At 46.3% G+C, this 25,486-nt stretch overlaps 1 protein-coding gene across 1 annotated transcript in view; it reads right to left on the reverse strand.

The window, feature by feature from the left end:
- Window positions 1-4,165: 4,165 nt before the first annotated feature.
- CNNM2 (cyclin and CBS domain divalent metal cation transport mediator 2) overlaps window positions 4,166-25,486 on the reverse strand; it is a 116,609-nt gene continuing 95,288 nt past the window's right edge. The window contains exons 3-8 of the mRNA XM_033065518.2: window positions 24,414-24,551; window positions 22,167-22,336; window positions 19,237-19,330; window positions 16,767-16,832; window positions 13,013-13,197; window positions 4,166-10,801 (exon numbers count right to left, since the gene is read on the reverse strand). Of these exons, the coding sequence (XP_032921409.1) occupies window positions 10,592-10,801; window positions 13,013-13,197; window positions 16,767-16,832; window positions 19,237-19,330; window positions 22,167-22,336; window positions 24,414-24,551 (863 nt within the window). The 3' untranslated portion in view covers window positions 4,166-10,591. The remainder of the gene's footprint in view (window positions 10,802-13,012; window positions 13,198-16,766; window positions 16,833-19,236; window positions 19,331-22,166; window positions 22,337-24,413; window positions 24,552-25,486) is intronic.

The following is a 25,486-nucleotide window of genomic DNA, read 5'->3' on the forward strand; positions in this document are numbered from 1 at the left end:
TGCCAGGTGCTTTGTTGTGTGTTGCTGAGATGCTGAGGGCTGTGCTGGAGATGGGACTGGTCTGTGGGGTCCCAGCAGGATGGGCGACTGAGGAACAGAGAGAGCGTCTTTGGGAACTGGTGATGTGAAGCACTGAGGAGCAGTGGCAGTGGAGCTCGCTGAAAGGGCACACCTGGTCCTCACATTGCCCCAGGAAGCAATGGTGGGGCATGAGGCTTCTGTGATCAGCATCTACATCAGGCAGGAAAACATGGGGAGGGCAAAGAAACATTCTGTCTGGACACAGAGTGAGGAGGGGCTTTTTCATGGTGGGAAGGGGAACGTCCCTACACTGCCACCACCTCCAACACAGTGTCTTGCCAGGGCTGTTTGCCACAGACATTACCGAGGACCACTTCCTGCCCCTCTGCCCCTGCAAGACACATGGCCAGGGTGGCAGCAGGGCACAGCACAGCCTGTGCTCACCAGGAGCTGCAAACCTGCTTAAATAGACAAGAATACCCAGTGCTACCACACAGCCACACAAGGCTGTGCCTGGTTAAGACAGGCAGTCCCAGGCAGTGCTGAGCCCAACCCTCCCCTAACAAGCAAACTCCTCACGTCAACCAAACCAGACCTGAGGAGGACCCCCATCAACACCACCACAAAAGGATATTCAGTACTAGGGCCTGAAGTGCCAGACAGAAAAGCAATACTAAATGCCAACAGCTGGTGGCCAACATTCGACATTTAAGGGATTGCTGAAAACTCCAGAGCACTGAGTCCCCAATGACACCTCAGTTTTGGGGTCTGAGAGGAGCTAACACGTACCCACAGTGAGGCAGGCTGCAGGAAGGGTTCCAGGGAGCTGTTCCCGAGCCCTTTCACCAAAGGCCATGCTGGGCTCAGCTATGTTTAAACTCCGTTTCTCCAAGTATAGCTACTTGAATTTTTTAAGCTTTAGCTCAGCAGCTGGGGGTGGCATGCGGCTGCGGAAAGGGAGGTCTGGGGAGCTCCATGCATTCCTCTTTCCCAATCGGTCACCACAAATAGCTCACTCCCAGCCCAGGGCTATTTCTGACTGAGATGGGGAGAAGAGTCTTCAAGGCTGGAGCAATGGAAAGTATTTGACCCTCACTTCATGGTGGGAAAATGTCGGGCAAAGCCTGACAGACACACAGGCACTGCCTGGCCTTGTACTATCCTATCCATTCTGTGCTGGCTCCACCATGAAGTTGTGGCAACCACACACCAAGAACTAGGGTGAAGCTTCCTGCCCCGGCTGGCACTGGGGACATGGTCACAGCTCAGGTTTCCAGCCCACACCTTCCTCAGCCCATGGCTGACCTGCACCAGCTGCTGCTTCACAGAAGTTGGTGACCTGGCAGTGCCTGTGTCTCCAATCACTCTGCAGAGCATTAGGGAAAGCTCCTGCTGCTCTCTTTGCAACCTGTCCCCTAGCCCAGGGACAGACATGCTTTGCTTTTGCCCACCAGCAGTATTCTCTTCTGCAGCAAAAGCCTTGTGGAAGCAAGGCAAGCATGGAGGGAACAGGCCTCATCCCCTGCCCCGAGCTCTCACTGACCTGATTTTGGGTTTCTCCCACTTTCCCCGCCACCTCACATCCATGCTCCCTGCTCCATAGGGCCTGAGGGGGCTCACAGGGGCTGCATGAACCAAACTCCACCAGTGCCAGGAACCCTGCAGACACCAGGGCTGGGCACTGCCACTTCTGACCAGGTCACTGCCATCAGAGCTGCTCCCAGCTCCTCTTCCTTTATGGCACCTCCTCACCCAGCAGAGCAAGGCCCAGCTCGGTATCAGGATAGGCCTGACCGTGATGGAGAGTCCAAAGCTCTGTGCCAGTCCCTGAGCAGCAGCCATTCCAACCTCTGACCTGGAGCCCCAGCACGGCAACACCAGCACAGCAACATGGATAAAGAAATTCTGTAACTGCAGAGCCACTGGTCCACCCTGGCCCAGCACAAGGGCATTTTCCCTCCAGGACAGCAGCCCTGTGGGCCACCAGGCTGTGGAGCCTGGCCATGGCCACAGAGCCCTGGGTACAAGCTTTGGGCACTACTGCCACAGTGGCCTGGACCTAGCAGCCAAAACCCATCCCACCTCCCGAAGGGTTCTGCTCTCTTGCACCCTCCCTTCCAGGAGTCCTGGGTTCTCTCTATCCTGCTTCTCCTTCCCACTGCTCATTACCACCAGAGCCAGCCCCAAAGTTGGCCTCCACATTAATTCTACTTAAATTGTGCTTGTAGCATCCCACCATCCTTCCTCTGCTGCCAGGGACAGGCACACACAGGGGAGCAGGAGTCCTCAAGGATCTGCCACTCTCTCTGTTCATCAGGGGGACCCATCCTGTAGCACAGAAGCAGGGACAGAGGCTGCACTGGCTGCAGCAAAAATCCCCACAAGGTTTGAGCAGCTGCTGCCCACCTTGCCAGCCCAGGGTTTGGCAGCTCAAGAGCTGAGCATGGTGCAGGGAGAGCAGCTGGGTGGAACAGCTGTGAGGAGGAGAGAGGCTGAGGGATGGCAAGGCACAGTATGGGCACATGGCAGGGCTGTATCTGACACACAGGAAAGGGGCTGTTCTTCCACCAGTGTGAGCTGGAGGTTTTGGCGGGCAAAGGACTAAGCACAGGCTTGCTCTCCTGCTCAGAAATGTCTCTGTTGCTGCAGGCTCCAAAGAGCTCCACTGCTGAAGCCCCAGTGCGAGGGAAGAAGGCAGCAGCACCCAAGTGCAGGGGGAGGGACTGACTCACTCCACCAAACCTCACCCATCCCCAGCCACATTCCTCACTGGAGACCCCATCACAGCCCGGCTGGCAGGAGCACGCGCTGCCCACAGACGCCATCTACACTTGAGACAAACATGACCTATGGAGAGCAGGTTGTAAATAAGGGGTTTTTATTACTGAAAGAAAAAGACCCTCACCCTTGAGGGAACTTCAAAAAGTCAGCTGCTTACCATTGCCACCAGCTTCCCAGCCAGCCCCTGATCAGCAAAGCCACCAGCACAGCCCTCCCCAGCTTACAGGGCCAGACCCACCAAAGCAAAGAGCAACACCTGCCTCTAAAGGAACAAGATCCGGCCTCTCAGTGGCTCTTGGCAGCTGAAGTGGAGATTCAAGAACATTAAATGTGCCAGTAGCAGAGATCTGGGTACAGGATCACAGACATCAGCCCACCACCCACATGCCAAATCTGTCCCTTGGAAATGAGGGGAGAGCACAGAGGAGGGAAAAATGCATAAACTGGAATGTTCAACAGAAAAAAAAAAAATCATCATTTATCTAAAAAGAATAGAAATAAACAAAATGCTTTAAAACAAAATCACAAAATATACAAATAAATCTGGTACAAAATAAATAGGAAAGATTGGAAATCTACAACAAAATTGGAATAATTATAAAATTAATTTGTATGACAATCAGTATATGAAACGTATACACTTCATTCAGGATTTCAGTTGTGCTTATTCAGGTTTATGTACACACACGGAAATACTGTAGTCAGAACACTACAACTCTGGAAACCCGAAGTCATGTACAATATGATACAATTCGCAAAGACCACATATGATGGCAAATAAGACACAGGGAAGAGCTGGCTGGAGTGGGATCAGACAGCCATGAAAATGCACTGCAAAGGGAGAGCCACCATGCTCCGGAATGGGGGGACCAAGGCCGAGCCAGCAGCAACCAGGACAGGGCTCGGGGCAGCCAGAAAGGAGGAAGGTTTAGTGTGAGACCTCTGGCTGCTGAGCACCAGCTGCTCATGGCTTCCAGGAACACTTATCAAGTATTTGGGGTTTCAGATTCACTGTGTTTGGCATCCAGGCACCTGCCCAGTGATTCAGGTGTCAAGGCTGGCTCTGCTGGAGAAAAAAATATGCCAAAAGCTCTGAGGTCCCTCAGCAGGGCTTGACCCTGAACTGCTGGTAAACCACCCTTGTGCTCAGGAGATCATGGATCAAATGGGACCACAGTACTGCTGCTGGGGTCCTGCTGGGTTTCCACTCACCAAATTCCATGTGATCTCCGAAGGCAGACTCCCTTGAGCAGCATATTTTACCCTCAATGTGAGAAATGAAGACAGAATGGCTGCAGCTTGGCCCGTTCCTGACTGCTGCTCCTCCTTCTCGCCTTCCTGAACACTCAGCTAAAGCCCAGCAGGAGCAGCTGTGGCCAATGTGATCACAGCTGCCACAGAAGCACACTGCTGAATCCAAGCCAGCACAATGCAGAAGGACAGAGCACATACCCTGGGTGAGAACCCGCCAGCCAAGCCAGCCCAGCCCAGCCCAGCCCAGCCCAGCCTGCCGGACCTGAGATTTTAAAGCAGGAATGATTCTAGAGCTGATCTAGGCCTGGCCAGCCTGTTGCTGCTGAGGAGCTCATCAGGAACCCCTCACCCCACCCCTCCCCCCATAATCTTTGGGACATGCATTCCATATTGGCACTTCCAACTAAAGGCATCTGACACCAAATAGTTTTTCACCTGTATTTGGAAGGATTTGGTTCAACAGTGATGTCCAGAGGATAAAACTTCACCTCCTATGATAAAGCTCTGTGATCAGCACACAGTTGAGAAGGGATGCTAGACTGTTACACCAAGCACTGAATGCTGGGACAAGCCCTTCCTCCCCAACAAATCCTGCTACCACCCAACTGCCACGCTGCTTTCTGGAGGAGAAGACAACAAAGAAATCAAATCCACCCCTGGAACGCTGGAGCCACCTGCAGCCTTTGCATGTTTCAGGCTCACAACAGCTGACAAACCTCTAGCCCAGTTCCATGACAGGCCACTTCTGCCAAGTCCACTCAAACCTCTGCTTCTGGAGGAGAATCAAACACCAAGCACTTCCTTAGTCAGAAATCTGCACTGAAGGACCAAGAGCAGCCAGGGCACCATCCACTGCAGGATTCTAGTGATCAGCCCTGCCCAGAGGAAAAGAGCCCAAAGGCAAAACCTGAGAGGAGAACAATGTTTTTTCAGCTGGAGACAGACCAGCAGCTTTGAGTACCGTATTTCCAATGTGAAGAACTGCTACAGAGTCTGACCTCGGGATAACAAGAAGAGAAGGTCACTTTGACTGAATTCAGTGCTACCAATCTATGAAACAACTCCATGTGCCACCTGTATCATGCCACTGGCTGGAGCCAGCTTTTCAGCAACCCCTTCCCAACCCTGAAGCTCAGGAAAAAAACACACACTAGATGGAAAAGCTCAGCTCTACTGCCTTGGACCCACAGCAACAGGATCTCCTCATCTGGATGCAGCCCTGAGACTGACCCCAGAGGAACACAACCCAGCATGAAGCCAGGCTCCAGGACAAGAGGAAGACACCAAACAGGATTGTTGAGGGGGCTCTGCAGGAAGCCATGAATGTCCAGGTCCTCTGTGCTGCTCACACATGGGAGTGAGGCCAGAATCACCACAGACATCACACCAACAAGAGACCTGCAGCTGATGGACCAAGCGTAGCAGCAGCGCAGGGATGAGGGTGGCTGCCCAGCTCAGCCTGTGGTGCAGAGCCTGTCCCTGCTGGCTAAGTCAGATGAAGGCTGCTCTCCCATCAGTGCCATGGGAAGATCCCTGATTGTGTTGGTTAAGCTCATCTTTTCAACACTGGGCCAAACCAACCCTCAGTACCCAGGGAACTGGAACTTCTTTGGGTCTATGCAGAGCCCCAGTGTAGAGCCAGGTGCTGGGACAGGCAGCACATCTAGGGCTGTACCACACCACAGCCAGGGTTCTTGCCTTGGGACAGGGCACAGTGTGGACACACGGACCCTTCAATGCAACCTTTGGGATGAAGCCTCAAGCCAGCATCACAAGAGGTACCCTGCAGCATCCTTTCCCACCCACAGCCCCAGTTTTCTATTGGTAATCCAGACACTGGGTAACTTGACAATTGGTACACAGGTACTAGATTAAAACCACAGATGCATGTATTAGATATTGTATAAAATATGGTACATCTTTCATGTGAGAATGATTTCTATAGAGAACAGAATTCTGCACAAGAAGATGCAAGTTCAAGGGGTCCTGGAGAATGCAGCTGCACTCTCCCCCATGTAGGATGCTTATGCAGAATGCTTGTGAGGAGGAAAGGGCTGTTCTTTGCTATCAGCACCCCCACACCCCTTGGCTGAGCGCTGCAGAAATCACAGGAAGCACCACCACAGCCCAAGCAGCCCCTCACACAAAGCTACCTCTTTGGTTTTCTTTGGGCTGATCTGAAGCAGAGCCTGACACCACCAGTGCCAAATCTCAGCCTCATCCAAGCTGGGCCCTGAAGGCTGAGAAGCAGCAACAGGCGATGTGTGTGGGCCATGGGGGCAACTCGCCCTGCTGGCCCTGAGCTTTCTCCAGGTCTGAGTGCCATATCCTGAGACTCCTACTCTTGCCAGCTCCACCCACACAAAAAGGCACTTAAAGAAAAGAAGAAAAACAAACAAAAAAGCCCCCAGTGGTGAGGAAAAGGGAAGTGAGTCCAGGAGAAGAGAGGAGTCACAGAAAAGCGAGCACAATGTGAATGAGTGCCTAACCCTTCTTCCAACAGGCCCAAGAACTGCACACCTTCAGCAGTCAGCTCCAGCTGCCCCCACACAGGTCTCAGCATCATCCTATTCCTGCTCAGGCTGGAGCAGGAGCTTACAGGGGCAAAAAGAATGTGAGAAGGAACTATACATGACACAGGTTTGGAGCAGAATGGTGATCAGAAGGATCTGCCCTGTGGAGCTTCCTCTCCTGGTGCATCTGGATGAGGGAAGCACCTTTTCCTGCCACACCAACCTTGGGGTCCCGTCCACCAGCCAGTCCAGACACCCTGTCAGCATTCCTCATCCCACTGTGGGATAACCCAACCAGAGCTCCTCCAGGGCAGCAGTATCCAGCTGCACCAGGATTTCTGGGAGTACACAAGCTGGGAATAAAACAACAAGCACTTTGTAAACTCCAAAGGGTCTGAGTTTGTGGCACAGAGTGGCTGAGGCTGGTTTGCTAAGCCCCCCACTGAGCCCCTCTCCTCTCAGAACTAATGTGCTTCATATGATCTCCGCATCACCAGAGTCAGTCTCATTTGGAGAAAGATTCTCACTGGAAAGCAAGAACATTCCTTCACTCTTTACAAAGATTTGGCAATACACAGAATTTAAAAAAATAAATCATAGTTACAACAGATTCAGGTTCATTTCATTTAAAGGAAATTCAACCAACAGGAGTGTAAAATATATAATTCACAGTTGTGCATTTAAGATATTAGTGTTGAAAACCTCACTTCAAAGAACTCTTGTGCAAAATTGTATTGACAGTAGAAACCATGGCTAGATGCCCTCCCAGCCTCCCCCGGCTAACAGGCCATCATCCACCCTGCTGCCTGCACCCAGAGGCAGACGGGCGAGGGGAACAAAGGCGGCAGCAGGAGTTGACATAAGAAGATGCAGTATCCTTTCTACAAGTCAAAGCCTGGCCAAGGTCTGAGGTCAAGTCCAACGATTCCCAAAGCCACCAGCTGGTGCCCTGTGCTGTGGTGGCCCTGCAGCACGGCACCCAAGTGCCCTGCAAGGCAGAGGGAGCAGATCTGCTCGGGCAGGACACCCCTGCAAGGGCACGGATCGGGCACCGTGGCATCTCCACTGCAGTCAGGAGAGCCAAGCCCTGGCATCAACAAACGCTGTCCCGAGGCTCAGAGGGATCCTGAGCTGGGCACGGGGCTCTTCTGCTGTGATGGTTCCCACCAGGAGAGCTGGGAACCCCTCGCATTTGTTAAACAGTAAAACTGTAAATACCCTGAGAACAGGGAGACTGGATTTTTTCCCCTCCAGGGAGAGGACCATGCTTTGTTCTTCAAGCTAATTAATAGTAGCAGCTCCTAACCCCTCTGGGTCAGGTATGTATTTTCCATATGAAACACATCTATAATCAACTATTTTTATGGAAATTAAGTTAAATTACTTCACTTTCCATTATTTGATCTGTACAAATGATGAAAAACAGTCATGCAAAAATTGCCTGCAAATTTTGGAACAGTGCAGCATGGGCAGAAGCAGGAGGTATTTGCTTTGGGATCACATGGCTTTGGTTGGAAAAATTGGCGCTTTTTTTTTGCATTTTTCTTTTTTTTTTAAAAAGGGAAATAGACATTGAAACAAATCCTTAACCTGCCATAAGAAGCAGAAGTCAGATCCAGCAAGCAACCCCATCCTGGAGAGAGCTGCCTTGACTTGAGCCTTCCCTCCTTTGGCAGGTTTGACAAAACGGATACTGCATCTCAAGTTCACCACCATGTCAAACAAACTTTTACATTCAGCAACACTAGATAAAAACTGCAAACGCTGTAACATCTGGACATTTTGCTCTGTGAGAAAGGTGCAATATTGGCAGCTCTCTGGGAAGGCTCAAGGCTTAGGCCAGTCCATGCTGCTGCCAAGCTGTGTGCTCTCAGCGGTGCCGGGCTGGTGCACATCAGAGCAAGGGTGGGATGGAGACTAAGGAAACACTTTAAGAAGGGAAAAAAGTCAAAAAGCTACATGTGAGAGCAAGGCTTTGGAGGGCCTGTTTCCTCCTCACTGGGTGCACAAATTGGATACAGTGCAATTTCTATGTCTCTTAAAGGGACTTCATCCTGATGGGTGGCTCCCACCAAGGTGGAGAGCAAAAATTAGGTCTGCTTTCCGAAGCTGGAAAAGAGGAGAGGAGCGAGACAGGCAAACCCAATTGGTTCTGACACCACACACTCCAATTCCCACAGGGAGATCCTGCAATGGAATATTGCACCTTTCCAGCCACCAGGCACACAGACAGACCGTGGGAACCTGCAGCGAGTGCCTTTCACAGCCCGTGAGCAGGAGAGACAGGGCAGGCCTGCAGGCACAGAGAGCTCTGGCAGCTGCATTTGGGGCTGGGGGCTTCTTTGGGCATCCCCAAAGAGATTATCCATGTGTAAAGAAAGGGAAATGCTACATAGCAGGATCTTGAAACAGAGAAACCTCAAAGCCTGATTTATCAATCCAGATACTGAGGATCTGGACAATGTTCACATTTTGTTTGAGAGAGCATTGGAAGGGAGAGGTTTGAGGGGGACAACTTTCTTTTTTCATTCATTTGAGGACTTGGACTCCATCTATAGAAATGGATGATGTACAACTGCCATAGTGTGCCTCTTGCTGGCACCCAGTCTGCATCCTGGTTTTTGGGGTGGAGGAATTGGTTTCTGCTGCTCAAGGCAGGTGTTGCCCTGCACAGGTGGCAGCTGGCTGGGAGGCTCTCTGCTCTGCTACCTTGGTAATCCCTACAATGGCTGTTAAAAGGGGCAAGAGAGAAGGAAATTCACTAAATCCACTCAAAGGAATGAATATGGCTGGGAACAGCCTGGAAATGAACCTCTCTGAATCCCTGAAGTGCAATACACTCGCGTCTGGAAAGTTTTGTCAGCTCTTGGAGAGGAGAGGATGGTTCTGGCTCCTCAGCAGTGCCCATCCTTGCACTGGCAGAGGTCTACTGTCACCTGGAGCATGTACTTTGGGTGTAACTGTAGCAGCATCTTCTGTGTTAATATTAGAGATTACAAGGGGGACAGGGACTGATGTTCTGATACTCATCGAAGGCTGGACCATCTTCTCTGGCCAAGGTAATGGTGCACAGACCGCTACAGCACGGGAGTGTTTAAAGACTTGGCATCTCAGGGTGCACACATTACTTCACCCTGCAATTGTCAGGAACATCAATGAAAAATCACCCAGTTACTTCACACCCGGCTTTCTTTTCACCAGACTGCAGTTTTGCTAATTAATTCCTTCCCCCCAGTATCATCTTCAACATACACAAAGGTTTTGGAGGTTACAAAACTGTAAGTGTAATAATGCTTTTGCCTGTTTAACAAAGAAACCTTCTGAAATTTGAAACATTATTAAATACCAAAGTACCCACTCCTTCCCTGAAAATTAACTGCAAGAATGTAATAATCCTCATGTCTTGGTCCTCCAGGTGGCTGAAACCAGAGGTTCCTTGAAGCTTGCTCATTCTTAGGACACAAATAACATACAAGTACCAGTTACTAACTTTTTCAACAGGGCAACAAAAAGGACCACAAGGGAGTGAGAAGAGGCCTAAGGACATTGGAGCCAATTCACAAAACCATGACAGAGCTCATTTGAGGTTCATGAGAGACAGAAACAATTTAAAACTCTGCAAAATACTTTTTAAAAACATGATCTCTCTTGAAAAAATAATGGAGGAGCTCTTAAACTTCCCCATATGTGTTTGAGGAGGAAAAACCCAACAAGGATCAAAAGTACAGATAAAAAATAAACATAATTCTACTTTGCAAGAAGAATTTTCATCGTTCTCAAGGGTGGCTCACCATTCCCAAATTATGTTTGGGTCTTTAGTCTCTCTTGCTCTTTGCTCCTTTCTTCCTGTTACTTCCTCTTCTGCTCCCAGAACGGACGCAAAAGTCTTTGGTCTCAGAACACTGGATGCAGCAGTGTTGCAAGCACGCACTAACGGTGTTCACACTCGGGGAGGAGGCAGGAAGGAGCGAGGGCTGGTCCTGCTGAGGAGATGGGATGGGTGGGTTGTGGGGAGTCAGCTCCTAGATGGCTCCTTCACTGTGCATACTGTGGTTGGGCTTGTTGTGAGTCACACAGTTCTGTTCGTTCAGCAGGTTTGCTGTCTCGTCTGGCAAACCATCGTGCAGCTCCGTAAGAGTCAGTTCGATTTTAGTGTTTTCACTGTCCGAGGACTGAGGTGTTTTGTCCATCCGGGATGCCATCAGGGCATTTTGGTACTGCTGTCTTGAGATCTGCTCCAAGAACGGAAGAAACAAAAAGAGTCAGTCACACTTCTACGTCTCTTGTAGAGCACAAAGAGAAGATGAAGTTTCCTCCCCTTCCAGAAGACCATACTTCAACCCCTCTTTACTTGTTTCCATAAAACATCCCTGCACTTTGCAAGCCTAGAGCATCCCAGCTCAACACCCACAGCATGGTGACATTTCCAGGGAGGGTGGAAGAACAGTGCTGTGCAATCACCATGCTGTTCAAAGGCAGGGATTTATTTCTAAGCAGAGATTTTAAAATCAGACCTCCATTTCACTCTAACCATGCACACCTTTAGGACCAGGACCAGAGATCAGTGAAGTCTTTCTCCCAGCTTCAGTGAGCTCCTGGTGAGGCTCCAAGTGTCCTATAGAGCCAAGCCAGCTCTATAGTACAAGTACAGAGTACAAGCATTCCTGCTCTTGTCTAGGCCAGCAAATACAGCAGGAGCTACAGTCTTATACATAAGGACATTTGATTCAAGAAAACACTGGAATGTCCATAGGGATGAGTCCAAATTAGCAACCCATGATGTTTTCCACTGGTCTCTGCAAGAGCTGTCTGCACTCAGCAGAACAGTGATGACAGGAGCTGGCCTAGAGCACAGAGTGTCACTGCCCACGATGCCCCAGGGACAGGGAAGCCCCATACATCTGCACGTGGTGGTGGAGGGCAGAATTCCTCTTGGAGCCACAAGCAACCAGCCCTGTGAACTCCTCCAGTCCAACCTGCTCAGCCAGGACAGGCAGCAAGATCCATGTGCACTGGCAGCCCCATGAGCCCACAGCAGTGGGTGATCTTGGCAGGCAGGAAGGTGGAAGAGATGAAATGACTTTCAGAAAATCATAAATTTCAGTAGCAATACAAGAAGAGGATCTGGAAATGGACAGTCAGATGGACCAGGTCGCAATTCCAAAAGCAAAATCCAAACATGCATGAGTAGGTCACAACCCCGGTTTTACAAGGTATTCATTGAATGAATGACCATGTGGCACAATGAAAACATTAATGTCGAGTACTCTGACCTACGCATAAAGCAGAGTGATGCAAGAAGAGGTGTGCAAGTCTGACTGCAGAGATACCAGGACAGTTTCATTAACATTCATTAGCCTCAGTATGAACACAGTGAGATTTGGAAGGACTCCACATAAACCAGCATAGGGTGAGCAGCTGCTCTGTACAGCAGATTAGCCATTGAAATGTGCAGTGAGAATCACTTGCCCAGTGATGAACATCTACTGACATAATCTTTGAAGGATTGAACCATTGACCAGTACGCTTGCATCTCAAAGTTTTGACAGCAAGACTTTACCCTCCTTTTAAAATTTGGATACAGAATACTCAGTTAAGCATTCTAGTATGTCTACCCTATTCCACATTCCTAACATTGAATTAACTTAACAGAAGTTAAGTTCACAAATCACTTCAGTTGCGTACAAACAAACTGTGAACATGCACTCAATTTAAGAAAAGCATCAATGTCAACTTCTGGCCATGGGACATCAGCTTCCCTGGACTCCCAGCTGGGCTGGAATTGCTGCCAGCATTAGCTGCTCCTCAGCTCAGCTAGATTTCCTCTCCCACAGGACTCGCACACATTTCAGCGTGGGATGCACCATGCTGGGGGACAGAGCTGTATTCCATGCAGCAACTCACTGGTAGTATGAGACATGAGCCTAATACATGTGAAGTTAAGATAAAGAGAAATGTCCAAGACTTCTCCAAGCAGAAGAAGGATGGCAAGTCGGAAAGTAAGATCAAGAACCCCAAACTGAAACCAAAACCAGAAGTGAATAAAAACTGCAACCAACAGTAAATGAGTAAATGTCTCATCCTTTAGAAAAGGACAGTGTCTGATAATGAAGTGCCTCCATTTCAGATGGGTCCAAAAGCTTCATGACGATAGATGTGACTAAATGCAGAGAGGTTATTTTCAATAATGTTTCCTCAAAGGACCTGAAATCCAGAAAATTATGTGACCAACCTACTTACAAGTCCAAATGAAAAGAACAGTGAAGACAAATCAGTGGACAACAGATATTGGAAAAAAGAGTAGTTTAAAGTAACTTTTAAACAGCTGCTTTCATAATGCCATTTACTCACAGAGGAATTTAGAGGAAATTCCCTTCCCCAGGCTCTCCATTCTACCAGCCAAGCCCGACTTTCCAGCAGGGTCTTTCTAGTTTTTTTCCTACCTTGACAAACTGAATGTCTGTGAGGGCTTTCACTGAGTAGTCTGGAACATACACTTGGAGGAAGGATGCATTCAGCTGGTTGTTGCTGCTCCCTAACGTCGGGGTCACTGCGTCGATGCGATCGCTCCGGTTTAAAGAGTCTGAGTGATTCAAGCCACAGGGCCGAGGTGGAGACTTGTTTTCAGCTAAGAAACAGGCAAGAGCAAGAGATTTCTTAAATCAAATAGAAAAATTTAAAAGTCACCAGTTTCAAAGGGACATAATAAATTGTGACATAGCACAAATAAGCTGCAAATGCTAAATCCATTCATAAGTAGATATGTGGCTAAACAACCAAATTATCCTGAACAATGGTGCATTTTCAGTCCAGAGCTGGTAGCCAGCATCACTGAGTATGTCCTGAACAAACATGTACTTGTTTATGCTGCAACACACATGCCCTGAGAACACAGTGCTTCAGCTGATGAGCAGAAACTACCACGAAAAGGTAGCTTCCCAAGGCTCCCTTACAGGGTATCTTGGTAGTCAGACCATGCTTAATCTATATTTTTTCATAATCATTGTTACTTTCATCCACAGTCAGTCCTAGCTGAACTTTATCCCCTTTTATTTCATCTGATACCTACAGATGCCTTGCTCCCTGAGCTAGAGCAGCATTTTCAGGAGTAACAAAGTCCACAGTGAACCAGAGTGCAGTGCACATGACAACCACCTCAACATTTGCTCTCAGTGCTTGAAGTGGCAAAACCTCAATGAAGGAAAGCAAACTCCATGTAGTACATGCCAGCCAGTGACACAGGCAAAATAGTCCATGCTACAGAGAAAAATCTGTGTCCAGGAAAGGAGAACACTAGACATCATTTTCCACCACTGGCCTTCAAGTCCTGCAGGGTTTCACTTGAAGACCTCGCAGCTGTCCCCTGTGAGTGTGACTGGACACAGCCTATCCAAAGCAGACGAGCTTTTGGGACAACACAGACATTCTGCATCTGTGGCTTCCACCCACACAGTGACCCAGAAGAGAGGAAGGCAGAAATACATCCTAAGAGAGATTCCAAGCCCTCCTGCAAAAGGGCACACACACAGTACATACTGATCAAAGAACTAGCTTTGGGAGGAGAGAATTTTTGGATCTCAATGCACTTAAAACTCATTCAAGCCAGCCCAAATTCAAACTTGATGTAAAATACACTACTCACCACATGATCCCCATTCTCAAGCTGAAAGATCATTCTCATATAATCTTAAGATACAAAGCCTCTTTGAGCAAATCAACAAAAAATATCCTTACAAGCTTTTCAAATTCTTTATTTGAAGACTTTTCTACATATCATTTTATTTCTTTAAAAAACCAAAAACCTCCCTTAAATTTAACCCTGCCTCTGCCACTTAATCTCTAGGAATATAATATCTCCTTGTCCAAATGACACAGCCTGCTCCACATCTCCGAATCCAGTCTTTCCTAAACCTAACACTTTAGAATGCAGAATTGCCCTGATTCTTATACCCCACTTAAAATCCTTCTGATATTGTCTTTCTTGCAATTTTAAAAAGGGGAACAAAAAAAATACAGGTTCTGACAACTTGATAATTTCCCCACCATTTCTGCACTATGGAATTAGTGCAGGCTTAGGGGGAAGCACTCAGAGCCTTGCAAGGTTTTCCTCTGCGCCAACTTGAAAGCCACAGTGGGTTGCAATAACAGCAGGAGTGAAAACTCTACCTGCACAAAGGGCTTGATGCTGAAATTCCCAATGGAGAACAAGGAACTGTGAAGGTTGGATAAATGTGTCCTCTTTCCCTCCTCTTTGTATACACAAAATATGGCTCTGTGTGACAAGAACAGCATCACTGCTGCTTGGCATAAAGGCTTCCACCCGGAACAACTTTACACTAGTGTGACTTGCACCTGCCTTTTCTTTCCACCAGGATCTTACAGTACATTACTAATAAAAGCAAAGGATATACAGTGACATGGCAAAGCATTATAAGTTAAAAAAAAGGGAGAGGTGAAACAAAAGGACATAACAAAAAGGTATTATTTCTAAAAATGTGAGGGAAACAACATGATTTCTGGATCGCATTCAGTTCATGGAAGGAGAGGAAGGGGTACAGAAAGAACAGATGACGAGCACCAGGCACATCCATGTTAGAGCTTCTCTACTTAGGTTTTCCCACACTCCTCACCTTTCTATAGAGGGGATAAAGAGCACAAGCACAAGGAGGACATTAGTACAAGTGTATTATGAATTTTTGCTTAAACAACAGGATTATTTTCATAAGCACCCCACAAAAGGTCTGAGTTTCATCAAAACTGGAACCACATTGCCACAGTGACCAAGTTTACACTATCAGTTCCTTACAAAAGAGATTCTGCCCACTATGATTTTCACTTGTTTATTTCTTGTAATTTTTTAAAATTTAACAGAGGGAAAAGCTATGAAAGTATGCTTGGCATTTATACTGGAAACAACCTGTGCAAAGTCTATATCTATTTGAAGAATGAAAAAGGAAAAATAAAAGTAAAAAAAGAAGACCTGGCAAACAAAAGAACCAAACCAAGAATCAAATCAATAATCAAAGTAGCCAAGCTTAAAGGAGAACCATCAGGTACTTCAATTAAAGAAAGATTAAATTTCTCCTCCTTCTTTGTTGTTTAGCAGCGGGAAACTTCAACAGGAAAAAAAATTCCTGCAAGGCAACAACCTGTAGTTTGTTCAAATGTGCATGAAGATAATTTAGGGACCAATGATGAAATATATTTTCTAAAGTTAAAGAAAGAGGGTGAAATACAGGAAGCAGATGGTGAAAGTGTATAAAATGCATGATATATATTAATGTTTAAGAGATGTTTCACTTAAATATGCATATCATTATCTTGTTTGCTTTTAGTTCTGAGGAAAGACTGAAAAAAACCAGAAAAGACTTCAAAAGGAAGACATATGCTTACTGAGGCCCAAACTATTTTAGGATTCTGCTCTTCCTACAGACTTTCTTGATGGGTTTCCGTTTTTCCCAACCACTCCATGCATGCAGTGTCTGCAAAGCTCAGTTCTTGATGCTTCCCAATTAACAATCTCTCAATCACATCTCAGAGCTCTTTTTGGCCCAGTTTGTTCCCTTCTTGGTCTCTGCACTCCAAAAGAAGTTCTGTGCCAGTCAACTTGGTGATACAGCAAGGAAAGGTCTTAAGCACAACAGGAACCAGAAAATCTTCCCAAACTTCTAGAGCATTCCACTGCAAATCCATCCACTCAGCAGATCACTGTGCTGGTCCTTGGCATTAAAGCTTTCCAGGAATTGAAATGGCCAGACTGTATACAAACCATAGAATTTACCCATAAGAGAATATAAAATACTTGCATTAAATAAGTTTTCCTTTTATGGCAGTTTAGCAGCAGACATTCTCCTCTGCCAAACACATTTTCCTCAGAACTGGGGGAGCCTCAGCTTGGGGGAGAGTACATTCTTCTAAAAAAATCTCCCCTCCTCATTTTCCACCAGCGTTCATATAAAAAAAGGGACAAGAACACATTAGCAGATACATTTTCTTAAACTAGTTTTCAGTTCTTCCCATTTTGATGACTGACCAGTTACCACAAACAGAAATTCAGGATACCTACCTGTGAGGCACAACTCTGTGCTGGACTTCTCCCTAACGAGCAAAGGGGTCAGACAAATACAGACTGCAGCTGACTTTTCATGGCATCAGGGCAGTCACAAGAATGGTGAAAATAGAAGCATGCAGATTTACCTGGAGAACCTGCTGCTAACAACTCTGTTCTGCTGACAACAAAGGTACGAGACAGGGACAAGGGAACTAGAAGAGGGAGAGAAAAAGGATGAGATCACGACCAGAAGGGTGGCAGCTATCCACATTTGACAGGGGAAGGAGCCAGCTGACAAACTGATGAACTAAAACCAGAAGTGCAAATCAACTGTGAAAAAGCAAAGGGTTAAAACAAAAGCAAAACCCAAAAACACAATCAAATTTAGGAATAAACCAAAAAACAAGACCAAGGAATTGGAGTGAAGTGAATAATTTTCACTTGCTATTTTAAATTATTATCCAGCACCAAATAGTCCATCAAGGTACACTCATGTTTTGAAACAGTTCAAAAGGAGCAGGGGTGCCCACTCCAGCCTGGAAGGTAAGAATTAAAACAAGCCAGAAAACATTCAGGGGTGCTCTTCCTTATGGGAATCAGGTAACAGAAATAAAACCAAAAGATACTTCATAGTTCTTCACATTTCCAGTAAAATATCAAGCAAGGCTGTGATTCTCCAAGCTCATTCCTATTGGGAGGGGTATCGTACTGCTTACCATTACTGCAAATTCTTCCCCAGCTGTAGTTAAAAAAAACCAAACAACTTTCCTCTTTTTTTTGTTGTTGTTGGTTTGTTTAATTTCTGTGGTTTTGCCTGTGGGGTTGTTTTGGTTTATTTGTTGTTTGGTTTTAGTGTTTTACTCTCCTGTTAGTGACTTCATCTTCCAGGTGGGGAGAGCAAGCATGTGTAGTTTATTTAGGACACACAGAAGAGAAGGAGTTTTATTTCATTCCACAATAAATTGCACTTTCCCTGAGCTTTCCTGTCTACACAGAGCAACAGGAACTTATTTTTATGAGTTCATCTCAACAGAAATCTCAGGATGCCACAAGACATCATAAAATAAATTCCCTGAACCTGGAGGCAAAGCCAACAAAATGAGGGATTTGCTAGAGGTAAAAAAAAAAAAATAACATAGCCAACCAATTGAAGGTAAATTCAAGATTGGCCAAGATTACTTTAGTAATATTGCATATTCTTAAGTGTGACATGGTGAAATTAAAGATGGATTTCAAAGAAGAGACCATTTGACCTGAAAGGACTTGGGGCAACTGGCATGGTTGTGGGGAGGGTTAGGAACATTAAACAAAAAACCCACAACCCAACGACACATGAAAACATTCAAACTGAACAATGCTGGCAAAACAGAGATGCCACAGGTGATTTGCAAGTGTAAGCCTGGTAGAAGTGCCTGATCACCCCAGCTCCATGCCTGGCCCATACTGTAGAAGTTGAGGGTAGGATGCAGTTGTACACGTGTCACAACTCCTCATGAACATGGCTGCTATCACTGAGATAAAATCCAACCAGTGCTCTGCATGCTTTAAAATCTCTCAAATCTCAAAAGCACAAGCTACTGACCAAATTAAAGTGCACATAATTAAGGAATTAGTCTTGCTTGTAGCAGTGAGCTGACAGAGGTCCAATGAACTGCTGCTGATTGTAGAGTCTAACAAGGTTACACTCATAACTCACAAAACCATTTCCATTCCACCACCATTTGATAGTGTACATACACACAGGGACACACATGGAAAGGAAGCACTCTTGAGTGTACAATTAACACAAGCTGCCTCTCAAGTGGAATGCAAACCCTGCTGTGACAGGACACAATTTCAGCACGAGAAACATTTCTCCCTGGAGCTGAACAAGTGGTTTTGTGTCAGCAGAAGATCAACACCAGCTCCAGTGTCCCAGCTCACCCAGCAGGGCTGTACATTTCCAGTTGAGGTCAAGATCTAAGTGGTGACACTTCTGGCAATAAAATACATCACCAAATGCTGAAATGTAGCATTGGAGTCAACTCTTGGTGGAGTATATGAGAACTCCTCAACCTGTTCCAGCAAGGTGGTGGCTTGTGTGGTTGCCACTTGTGTGCTGGTAGGTGGTTCACACTCACCCTCAGACACCTCCACTTCCCCCTTGCTGATTTCTCAGGTACATTTTCACACAACCAGACAGGAGCAATCGCTTTTCTGGCACTGCTCCATCCTTTCTCTCGAGACAGCTTCAGGCACGGACTGGTAAAGAGAACCATCCCCAGCCTGACTGGGCAGCTGCTCCTCGCACCACTAGATGTCCCTCTGCCACTAATTATTTATTCCCGTTAATTCACTCCCTGCTACCCTGCCATGAGCAAAACTGCAAAGCTTTCCACCAGTACCAACCAGATCCCTGGCTAAAGTCAACACTCACATCCTCTGGGAGCTGGCAAACCACTGCCAACCGCTGGGTTCTGCAGTCAGTGCCAACATTGCCACTGGCCAGTCCCCCAGGGACACTGTGGCAGGCTGTGCTGGCAAGGAGGTGACAATCCCATCAGCTCCACAGACACAGCCAGGCAGGCCTGTGCAGGAGCTCAGACTGCTCCAGGAGCAGAAGATAAGAGGACATACCTGGTGATGCTGTGAGGGCCATCACCCCATAGTAGGAAAAAGCACCAGCTTCAAACTTCATCCCCTCTTTCCCAGCCTCCACTTCCACTTTCCCCTGTTAAGGAAAAAGGAGAGAGAGCTGCAATTAAAAGGGACCATGGGTCTCAAGGCACAAGATCAGACTTGAGCCCTGAAAGACAGTTTTGCCTGACATCCCTAAGCAGTGTCAAGTCCCTGCAGTTTGTAACAGTGCCTGAACAGGGACAGACCCTGAAGGGCAACAGATTTGTGCTCTGAATTAGCCTGGTCTTGGGAAGCCTTGTGGCCAGCATAAGTTTCTGCAGAGAAGCAGGATCAGGATCACCACACAGCTTTGGGTTGTTTCTGCTGCCCTGCTCTAAGTGTTGCCAGGCTGTTTTCCTTTGCTGAAAAGTGAAAAAATACTCCTGCAGTAGCAAAGCAAGGTTAAATGTAGCACAATCACCTGGGATTTTGAAGCACCTAGACATGCTGGGGCACAGCTCACATTCACACAGAATTCCCTCTAAGACAAACACAGGAAGGGAGATGGGAGATAATGCGTAAAGAGGCTGGCTGCCTACACTGATGAGATTCCCACAGAAATAAAGTCCTTATTACTGAAGGAGCTGTCTTGAGGCTACTTTGGTCTTGATTTCTAGCAGTTTTACAGATTCCAGCACCGTTAGGATCCTGCTCTTTCATAGAGTCTTGCCTACAAAAGACCCTCAGTGCTTCCCAAGTTGTACAAAACTACACTACCACGCAAGTACACCTGTTTCTGATGTGGGCTCAACCAAATGTATAACATTATGTCCTACACAGGACTCCAGAACAGAACCCACCAACTCACCACGTCAAAGAGCTGTAAAAAAATCCCAGTCATTCTGGTACACAAGTAGACAAAAATAATTATCTTTTTAGTGGGGCCTGTTTTTCATGTCCATCCATCCTTACTGCACTGAGACTCACAGCACACAGACAGAAGAGATCTCATCCAGCTTTCAGGCTGAACAACACAAAATTTGGAATTTCAGGCAAACAACATAATTACCTGCAATGCTTTTCCTCTGGCTAGGCTGGGGAGACAGACTGCCCATCCCAGGTGTACTAAGAAGACTGAACATCATCTGAACATAATTGGGTGAAAATGAGGCCAAAAGGTAGAATTTATTTAAAAGTGTTTATTTCATTAAGCCCCATCTAAAATAAATAATCATGCCTTTAAATTTAAAGTACTGGACAAGCGCAGAACAAGGTAATAATGAACCTGCATGAGCCCCAATACCAAGTCAGTTTATCTAATTGTCCCAGATGAGAAAAAACACAAAATCTGCCTAGCAAAAAGAGAGTGCCCAGCTCACAAATCTACTACTGCTATCACATGCAACAGCTTCATATAAATCCCTTTTAAAACCAATTTTGTTCTACAACGCAAAAGTAGCTTATTTCTTCATTATAAGCCTTCCAAAAGGTACAATTTTGTCACCCAGACAAAGACTGGTCACACACAAGTGTATGAATATGCATTTAATTGTTTACTGGCATGCATTTACTGTGAAGGCAAACTTGGTCCCTCTGTGTGAGAGAACAAGCCTAAGTCCATCTAAATAAAAAAAGCAGAGTATTTGTCCCCTCTTGATCCCGTAGAACCAACCTTGTTATCATTTTTGTAGTATGTATTTACTGCAACACTCACTTTTCCAAATGCATTATAGACCTGGCATGCTGTGTTTGCTAAACACTTATTGATTGCAAAATAGCTCCGAAAGAACTGATTGTTCTTTTGTATCCCCATGTCCTCCATTTACATCTTTGCAGCATTACATAAGGAGGATTATCTTGTCTTTGGAATATTTCAGATTGTAACAATTCAGTATGTAAGAAAGAGCAGTTAAAGAGCTACCAGTGGCTCCTCAAACTCTCGGGGAAAAAAACGATTTTTTTTTAAACATGAGAATATAATATCCCAGTGCTCGCATAGCTGTTTATCACAAAGTGTTTAAACTCGTGCCCTCCCCTTTTCTATTTTAAAGGTCACATTAAGATTTCATGCCCTTGTGCTAAAATTTCAGCTACAATGCCTGTGCTTTTACAACCAAAATTGATTTTCAGTTGTGCAGGACAAAGAAGAACATTTCCAGCAAAATCTCTCTGAAAGGACTATTCCTGCTTAAATGGTGGAGATAGAAACTAAATTTCTGTGTAAAGCTTTACCTAAGCCATTCAACCATTCTTGACTGATAACAAAACCTGGGAGATGCCAGCACTGGAAGCAGTCCTGTACAGAACACACAGAAAACAGTCCTCCTGCACCACCCAGGGCTCCAATCGAAACACCAGCCCAGGGCAGGATAAAGGCTTGGATGGCAGGGTTCCTGGGGTCTGCATTCTGCCAGGCTGTAGCAGGTGGAGACATCAGTTCAGTAGATGGCACAAGGCCCCCATTGAAACTTGTGCTTCTCACCACACCTCAGGTACAGATTTCAAAACTGCACAGAAAAATGTAATTTCTCTAAACCATCAAACTCCCCATGCCTCCTTTTGCAAAAGGAAAAGGCACAGCAGATAAAGCAGGCTGGTCAAATTCCTATAAAGTGGCATTTTCTGTACCCCTATATTCTAAGTAATGCCAATGGGGATTCCTTTGCACTGTCTATCCTTGGGATAGTGAAAGCATAAGTAACTTTGGCAGATGACTGAAAGTGGGAAGTGCTTTCTATCTTTCACAACTGGTTTAACTGAGGGTGAAAGCAGCTGAATGAGCTCTTCAAGGCTGGCAAGGTCGTAAAGGAGGCAGGAGCAGTTCCCAGGAGCCACAGTTCCCCTCCCAAGTTTGAAAGAAGACAAACTTCAACAACTGGACAGCTAGAGAGGGGACTATATCAGGAGATAAAACGTTTAGCACATATCTACACAATCACATGTCTGACCTGTAAAATGAGAACAAAGTAGTCGACGGGCTTGTTTCGCTGGTAGAGGTAGTGTTCTGGGGCTTTCTTGTTCTTCTCATCATATTTCAGCTCCTGGATGACGTTGGGATGTTTTAGCAGCCTGAGAAGGATCTTCTCTGACATCTGGGATGGACCAAATGCTTCTACTTCTATAACACAAGATACAGCTTGGCATTACACCTCATATGCCTGACAAGAAGTTAGCAATACTCGTTAATAAGCATTTGCCTATAAAAGACATACAGATGCAGAGAGATCCATAATGGAATTGCAGGGTTCCTGTCTTTTGAGACTGTTAGATTTGTAAAAGGGAGGGGGAAACACAGTAACACCCCAACTTCCATTACTGAAGTATTTTTCAAAACAACCAAGAATCACGTCTTCATCTGAAAGGGAAAAGAAAAAGATGGTCTTGCCCTCTTGAGAGTTCTGAGTCACAGAGTTGTATAAATAGAAGAGCTTTACAGTTGGGGCAACAGAACCTTTGAATTTGTTTTTTCTTTCCCTAAAAGCTATTAAAGTCACTGCATTTATTGCACTTTATTAAAATTTTAAAAATAATTAATTACTGCTTGGGGCCTAGAAAGTTATTTTAGAGAGATGTTCTACACAAATCAGACACAACTGGGGCTGCCATGGCTCATATGAGAGGAGTTACTCGAAGTGAGAGAAGTACAGGTCAGTTCATGTGGGATTAATGCCTGACACATAGAACACAATCCCTATCCACTTGATCTTCAGTGTTTCCAACAGCAGTTGTTTGAAGCAGAAAAGCTCATCCTTGTGTGGGAGAGGTAAGCCAGGGACGATGAGAATTACACATGCAAATTGACAAACTTTCCCAACACCTCATTTCAGAACAGGACCATTAACAATCCATCATCTGCTAAAGAAACTATTCTCAATTTAGAACAGAGAAACCAGAACCGTAGCTTTGATCTTTTTTAGCAGTGGTTTCACCGACAGACGTGTATTTAAGCTACACAATCCTTCCATCCACAAAACAAGTAGAGGAGCAGCACTGTAAGGCTATGTCTGTTGAGCAGGTGTTTATGGAACTCCACGGCATCTTGTACACTACATGAACAACGCCTTGCTTGCTGTTAAATCCATATCTTCCTGTTGAACTGCTTCCTTTCACCAAGGACACGCTCATGTGCACATGAGCCGCAGGAGTCGGAGCCTTCTAAGGAATTACTGCCCCTCGGCTGAGATGTGATAACCAATCATGTACAAATTTCTTTCAAGTCACAGAGGCAAAACAAAGCATGAAGACAGACTAGGAGCATCTAGGCAGGCAGTTACTGCATCTTAGAGGAGGGGAAGTACTAACTTCCAAGTGAAGCTGGCAAACTTCAGACAAAGCAACTTTATAATTTTCCACCCACGAATTTATGTTGAACATGGCAGCGAAAGATGACCGTCTGAAATGTGGCAAGTCTTTATATGTCAAAGAGAGACAGCACAAGCAATAGGAAGGCATTTTTCCACAAGCTCTCCTGTTTAAAAGGCCTCATCTCTGAGGTGAAAAGACCAAGTTTATGATGAAAGGTAATGCCAGCCGCAAGAAAACATTCAAGGCCCTGGTCTCTCTGCCAGACTGCCCACTCAAGGGCTAAAACATCAAGGTGTTCTGGGATGGAGACAACTGTCCTCTGAAACCTCTGAAGTCATCAACGGAGGTCACACAAGCCAGACAGAAATCCATTATAAAGAGTACAGTTCAACCACCTGTGCAGTCTGCATTAAATGTGTCAGGAGAGTTTTTCACTTGGAGTCATAAAGTCTCATGGAACAGGTTTAGACCTTCCTGCAAAAAATCCAGCATCTCTTTCTGGAGAAGGCGCCAGAGTGCAATTACAGCCAGCTGGCCAGTGGTATCGAGTCCTCTTTGGTTTGTTCCCTGAGCTCTTCCTAATGGGGTGTACTTGCTAGTCGTTAATCTGACGGACTCTAGACATGCAGTGCGGCACTTGGCATTCATCCTTACCTTTCAGACCAATTTAAAGTTACTGGTCCACCCCTGGTATATGTCTCAGAGGGTTCATGCCGACACTGAACACAGGAGAGGAGAGAATTTAAAAAGAAAAACACAACAGTGGCATTATTTGTCACCCCACAATCCAGCCTCCCTTCCCGCCTGCACTGTCCCACCCACCTCACTGGCCTTTGCTGACCAACTCTGAGGCTCTGGCACGATCACACACAGAGATAACCCGCACTTGCCTGTTGCCAGGAACCGGTGCATTGCCAGGAGGAGCTGCGGTGATATTTTAACCTTCATCTCGCTGTCTGTCTGCTTGAAGGCAGAGAAGTCCTGCTTCCTGTCCCGATGAGCTACTTTCTTTTTCGTCTTGTTATCAGCTGGGGAAGGGAGGGTGGGAGAAGGAAGGAAGGAAGTGATTTCTGTTAGAAGGGGGTCCAACATGAATCATGCTGGCCGGAGTCAGGCAGGGTGGCCACGCAGAGCACAAGGTTCAGGCAGACCCCTCTGCAGTGCCCAGCTCACCATCACACAGCCCAAACCACACACAGTCAGGAATTGTGCAGCTGTGGGGCAATGTTCTGCACAGCCAAGCACCCCAGCCTCTGTCATGTCTCTGTCACCTTAGCCGGGGGAAAGTCACTGCTTGCAAACACCTGATAGCAGAGCAGCTCTGCATGTTACACTTCAGGTGGGGAGAAGTCCTGCTCAGTACAACTAAACATCAAAAGGTGTTGTTTTACAAGCATAGCTGTGATAGTTGTTTTTTACATATACATTCCTTAGAAAATTCCCAGCACGTACACAGAGGAAATAGACAATAACTTATTTCTTTTGCTGCACCATTGGCTTCAGTGACTCTGCACAGCTGTGGCAAAATCTGCATGCCTTTGATTGAAGTATTCCCAATGTCTGGTATATGCAGTTTCTTTTGTCCTGTCCAAACTTCAGCAAAAACTGGCAAGGTGTACAGCATGGAGGTGGGAATCTCTGGTCACTTTACAGGCATTGAAGCCAGAATGAAGTACAGAATAGCTTCAAAAGTTCAGATACGGTATTTGTCTGCTAGTGATCCTGGACTCTTGTCCTTTATTCAGCTAAAAGTTTGCCACTTGGTACATCTGCATCTTAAAACAGGCTCTGTGGTGAGGAATCTCCATTTGTGAAGCACAACATGAGAGAGATACAGACAACCCAGGAATTACCATACACCCCCTGAGCTGATGCCCCAAAAATGTTTAGGAAACCAGGAAAGCGGACAGCTATGGGTATGCTGGGGTATGGTATATATCAGTTCCAGGGAGACGAGGTCTCT

Source organism: Catharus ustulatus, chromosome 8 (genome assembly GCF_009819885.2).
Source record: "Catharus ustulatus isolate bCatUst1 chromosome 8, bCatUst1.pri.v2, whole genome shotgun sequence".
Taxonomy (NCBI): Eukaryota; Metazoa; Chordata; class Aves; order Passeriformes; family Turdidae; genus Catharus; species Catharus ustulatus.